The sequence below is a fragment of the Magnolia sinica genome, unplaced genomic scaffold (assembly GCF_029962835.1).
Source record: "Magnolia sinica isolate HGM2019 unplaced genomic scaffold, MsV1 ctg169, whole genome shotgun sequence".
Taxonomy (NCBI): Eukaryota; Viridiplantae; Streptophyta; class Magnoliopsida; order Magnoliales; family Magnoliaceae; genus Magnolia; species Magnolia sinica.
The window spans coordinates 150,345-154,956 of NW_026682772.1; the positions used below are offsets into that span (position 1 = coordinate 150,345).

At 41.1% G+C, this 4,612-nt stretch overlaps 1 protein-coding gene across 1 annotated transcript; it reads left to right on the top strand.

The window, feature by feature from the left end:
* The first annotated feature begins 335 nt into the window (after positions 1-335).
* Positions 336-3,438, top strand: LOC131236068 (cytochrome P450 71A1-like). The gene is made up of 2 exons (XM_058233157.1): positions 336-1,411; positions 2,635-3,438. The coding sequence occupies exons 1-2, from the start codon at positions 494-496 to the stop codon at positions 3,247-3,249; spliced, it is 1,533 nt and encodes a 510-aa protein (XP_058089140.1). The 5' UTR covers positions 336-493; the 3' UTR covers positions 3,250-3,438.
* Positions 3,439-4,612: the final 1,174 nt, after the last annotated feature.

Here is a 4,612-nt window from a genome sequence, read left to right on the forward strand (position 1 = left end):
AGCAGTGGGGAATTAAACGTCTACCATTGAAACACTTTTGGATCCATATAATATTTGTTTTATCTCTTCATCCAGGTTTTTGTGACCTTATGAACAGATTGGATGGAAAGTAAACGTTATTTTGGGCCCTACAAATGTTTTAACGTTGGGAATTATTGCCCGCCTACTATTTGTGGTGGTCCACTTGAGCTTTAGATATGACTCATTTTTGGGCTCATGATCTAAAATGATCTAGGAAAATGGATGAACGGTGTGGATGTAATAAATACATAATTGTGGGGACATGTTATTTTGATCTCCTTTGAACCGTTCGTACAACTCGGAGCTGGAGGAGCGTTAGCGCTCGTCTTCGCACGACACGTACCCACACCAGTCAGGTCGGTGGTGTGTCATACACCAGCCAATCCACTTCCGACGTTCAAAAAGAAACAGTGAACGAGGGGCGAGGATTAGGGAAGATAAAAGAAAGGGAAGAAAACTAATCAACCATTCAATGGCTATCTTTCCTGCTCTTCTCTTCTTGGTTTTTGCTATTGTTCTTCTAACCTTGGCTACTTTCAATGGAGGTCGAGCAAGGAATAAAACCAACCAACCACCTTCTCCATCCAAGCTTCCGATCATTGGCAACCTCCACCAGCTAGGTGGGCCTAATTCCCTTCTACACCTTTCTCTACGGTCGCTCTCCGACAAACACGGCCCGCTAATGCTCCTGCACATGGGGAGCATTGCTACTCTCGTAGTTTCATCGGCAGAGATGGCTGAAGAGATCTTGAAAACCCATGATCTTGTTTTTGCAAGCCGACCTTGGCCCTGTTCGAACGCAGCCAAGCAGCTTCTCTACGGTTGCAATGACTTGGCCTTTTCACCCTATGGGGAGTATTGGAGGCAAGTTAGGAAAATCTGCGTTATTGAACTTTTGAGTGGTAAGAGAGTGCAGTCATTCACTTTTATTAGGGAAGAAGAAGTTAGGAATATGACCGAGGTTATTAAAGATTCTTGTTCGATCTCGGCCGTTAATCTAACCGACATGTTTCTCTCCCTATTGAGCAGCATAGTCTCAAGGGTTGCTTTCGGGAAGAAGTACACAGGAGGAGAGAATGGAGAGATTAGATTCTCGGATCTAGCCAAGGAATTGCAAGTTCTTTTGGGATCTTTCAGTGTGGGAGATTATTTTCCATCATTTGGATGGATGGATGTCCTCAGTGGCTTAGATGCTAGATTGAAGAGAATTTCTCAAGGCATGGATGATTTTCTTGATCAAGTGATTGAGGACCATCTCATTCGTGGGAATGTCAACAATGATGGAAATAACGATGAGCGTAAGGACCTTGTGGATGTATTGCTCCACCTTCAAAAGGATGCCAATGCCGACATCCATCTCACGAAAGATAACCTGAAAGCCATCATCTTGGTATGGCTCTCTCTCTCTCTCTCTCTCTCTCTCTCTCTCTCAGGAGCTCCTTTCCTTCTAATATGGCCTATACCCGTATTATCCATAGCGATCAAGCCACAGACCTCCCAAGGAAGTTTCTCTCCTCTTCTAAAGAGACTGCCTTCCATACCACCACTCCCAGGCCAGGCTAAGTTGTCCACCACCTCATTACCTTCCCAAAAAATTTAAGATACAATTGAGGCTGGACAGGTCACGATGAATCTCCCTGCACCAAATATCAGATGTTCCATGGAATGGGGGAGTTGGTATTTGTAATGGCTGCCATAATCACTTTAGAATCATATTCAACTATTAAATTGCCAAGGGTCATGCTACAACATATCTTTACTCTATCTAATACATATCTTTACTTTATCACCACATTTGAAACTCTATGGTAACCATGATGGAAGGCAAAGATGACCTTCCCTGACACAAGGATGGGCGTGATGAGGTCGAGCACAATCTTCTTCATCAGTGGGATAATTACTCCAAATCCACGGAGTTTCTCTGGACTACTCAGAGAGATGCCTTAAATCCACAAGGAAAGATAGAAACTAGAAGTATTTCTAGAAATTTGAAATAAATTGATTGATACTCAAAAATTACTTTATAACCCTTTAAATGATGTTATAAACCTTAGGGAGAAGTTTCAGAATCAAACTATAACTAAAACTTCCACTAAATTGTGACTTACTGTAAATAGTAAACTTACTATTTATAGATGGTTATGATTTCTACTATACCTCATGGTTTTCAGCCAAAAATAGTAAGTGTCCTATTTGGCTTAACCATGTTGTTCTCCTAAAATTTTTAAAAACTTTTCGTGTTGGACACAATTTCTAAAGCTCAACGGATGAAGAGTTAAAATCAAATTAAAACTTACTAAATATAGTAAAAACGAAAGTAAACTAGAATTTTGAACTTCGATCTAATGGAATTTCACAAATTCTGCGTGGGCAACCTAACATAGCGGGTTGGTTGGCTAAAGTAGCTTCTCCTACCCCAACATCATACCCCAACCTAACAAGAGCTTCTTGGAGCCTTCATTTTCCCGACCCAACGACTAGGATAATGACTAGGCTGGCTGATTCGGCTGAGTCCTGAGTCAACTCGCCTGGTAGACAAGCTATGCACATGTCCATTTGAGCTCGCTCTCTACTCTATCACTTACACATTTTTTTCTTTCTTTTTTTCCTTAGGACATGTTCGTTGCAGGAACCGACACTGGATCTATAGCTTTGGAATGGACCATGGCAGAGCTTGCAAAGAATCCACATGTGATGGAAAAAGCTCAAGCAGAGGTAAGAAGAGTGGTAGGAAGAAAAGCAAAGGTGGAAGAGGACGACCTTGTTCACATGGATTACTTGAAATCCATAATCAAGGAAGCACTACGTTTACACCCTCCAGCGCCCTTGTTAATTCCCCATGAATCCACAACAAGCGTGACACTGCAAGGGTACCATATCTCTGCAAAAACAAAGGTCCTGATCAATGCATGGGCCATCGGAAGGGACCCCAAATCATGGGAAAATGCTGATGAGTTTCTTCCTGAGAGATTCACCAACAACCCAATTGATTTCAGAGGTCAAGATTTTCAATTAATACCATTTGGGGCAGGTAGGAGAAGTTGCCCTGGAATGCCATTTGTCATCTCCACCATGGAACTTGCTCTTGCCAACCTTTTATATTGGTTTGATTGGGAGTTGCCTGGTGGGGCAAAAAATGAAGATCTAGACATGAGTGAAGTTCCGGGTATCGTTGTCCACATGAAATTCCCTCTTCAACTGGTCCCAATATATCACTTTTCTTCTTAAAGATGATCGTATGTTATTAAATTCTACTCCATCAGATTGTACTCCTCAATCAGAGGGGAATAGCTGGGGTTTCTTCTACTCTGATACCATATTGCAAGAGATATTAGAGTTCTAAAGGTTCTCCAATCCTCTTCTTTATTTATAGAAAAAGAAAAAACTGGCAAGGAGCTATGTTGGTGGTTACACCCATGCTGTGTATCTGTTCGCTTTTATTTTATTTTATTTTATTTTTATTATTTTTTTAGTTTTATAAAGTTTGCTAATTCCACATGGCGCATGGAGCACTGCCCATCCACACGTGTAAACATGAGATGCAACCGTTAGATTGAAGCTTTCCATCGGGTTGCAAAGAATGTTAGAAGTTCTGCCTAAAAAATCAGACAGTTTCAATCCTACGTAGGCCAGAATGTATAAAGTAAATTGGCGGTCAAACTCATTTATCCATTCATGTGTTTTCATATGTTGTGTCCCATATAACGTGCAAAATGGCCTGAATTTTGGGCCAAAAGATCTAAACATGGTAGCCTGCATGATGGGAAGCTCAGATCTCTCGAAGGTGTGGCATTTTGGCACGTACGACAGCATGTGGATGTGGATGTGCAGGGCTCCCATGCATGTGCCAACCACTTGTTTTATTTATTTATTTATTATTTTATTTTATTTTAGTTCTCGGTGGGAAAGTAACTTGGGTTTATCATAATCCTTTCTTGTTCTTAACCAACAACCATGAGCTTTGATAAGCCCAACAGCTTCTTTAAGGTGAGCCATGGATCCAAGACGTCCATCAGGTGAGTCCAATGTGCAGATGTCGTGGTTCACAAATAAGGCTGGTCCACTTATGAAGTAGGCTATAAAACAAGTGGACGGCTGAAATAATCTGGGCTTAATCAATTCTTTTAAGTATTGTAGCCTGCCTCATGAGTGGACCAAATTAATTTTTAAAGTAGATCACCTAGGCGTTCAGATCCTCCTGATGACGACCTGGATCTTGCAAGTAGCATACATTGGATTAGCCAACCTCTCATGTAAGGAGAAGCGTTTATTGCATTGAGAGGTCTGCTAGAATACATGCCCATGTGTCCGGGACTTAGCCTTTAGATCTGGGTTCATATTCAATGATCTCGACCGTTTTGTATGATGGCTACACTTTGGATGGAAGATAGATGAAAAATAAAAACTTATAGACAGGGATGTTTCAACAATTATTTGAAACTCAGTGAATAAACCAAGAACTCGATTGAGTCAACTCAGATTGGCCAAAAAACTCATCAATCTATGTCATGGATCATTTTTATACAAAATTAGCCAGAATTTTAGGCAATTTGCCGAGTTTGTACATTAAGCGGGGCAATCCACCTAGTCA

Bases quoted from the DNA above. Each gene is read 5' to 3' on its own strand.
- LOC131236068 (XM_058233157.1), top strand. From the start codon at position 494: ATGGCTATCTTTCCTGCTCTTCTCTTCTTGGTTTTTGCTATTGTTCTT. The intron at 1,412-2,634 runs GTATGGCTCTCT...TTTTTTCCTTAG, and splicing joins ACCTGAAAGCCATCATCTTG to GACATGTTCGTTGCAGGAAC.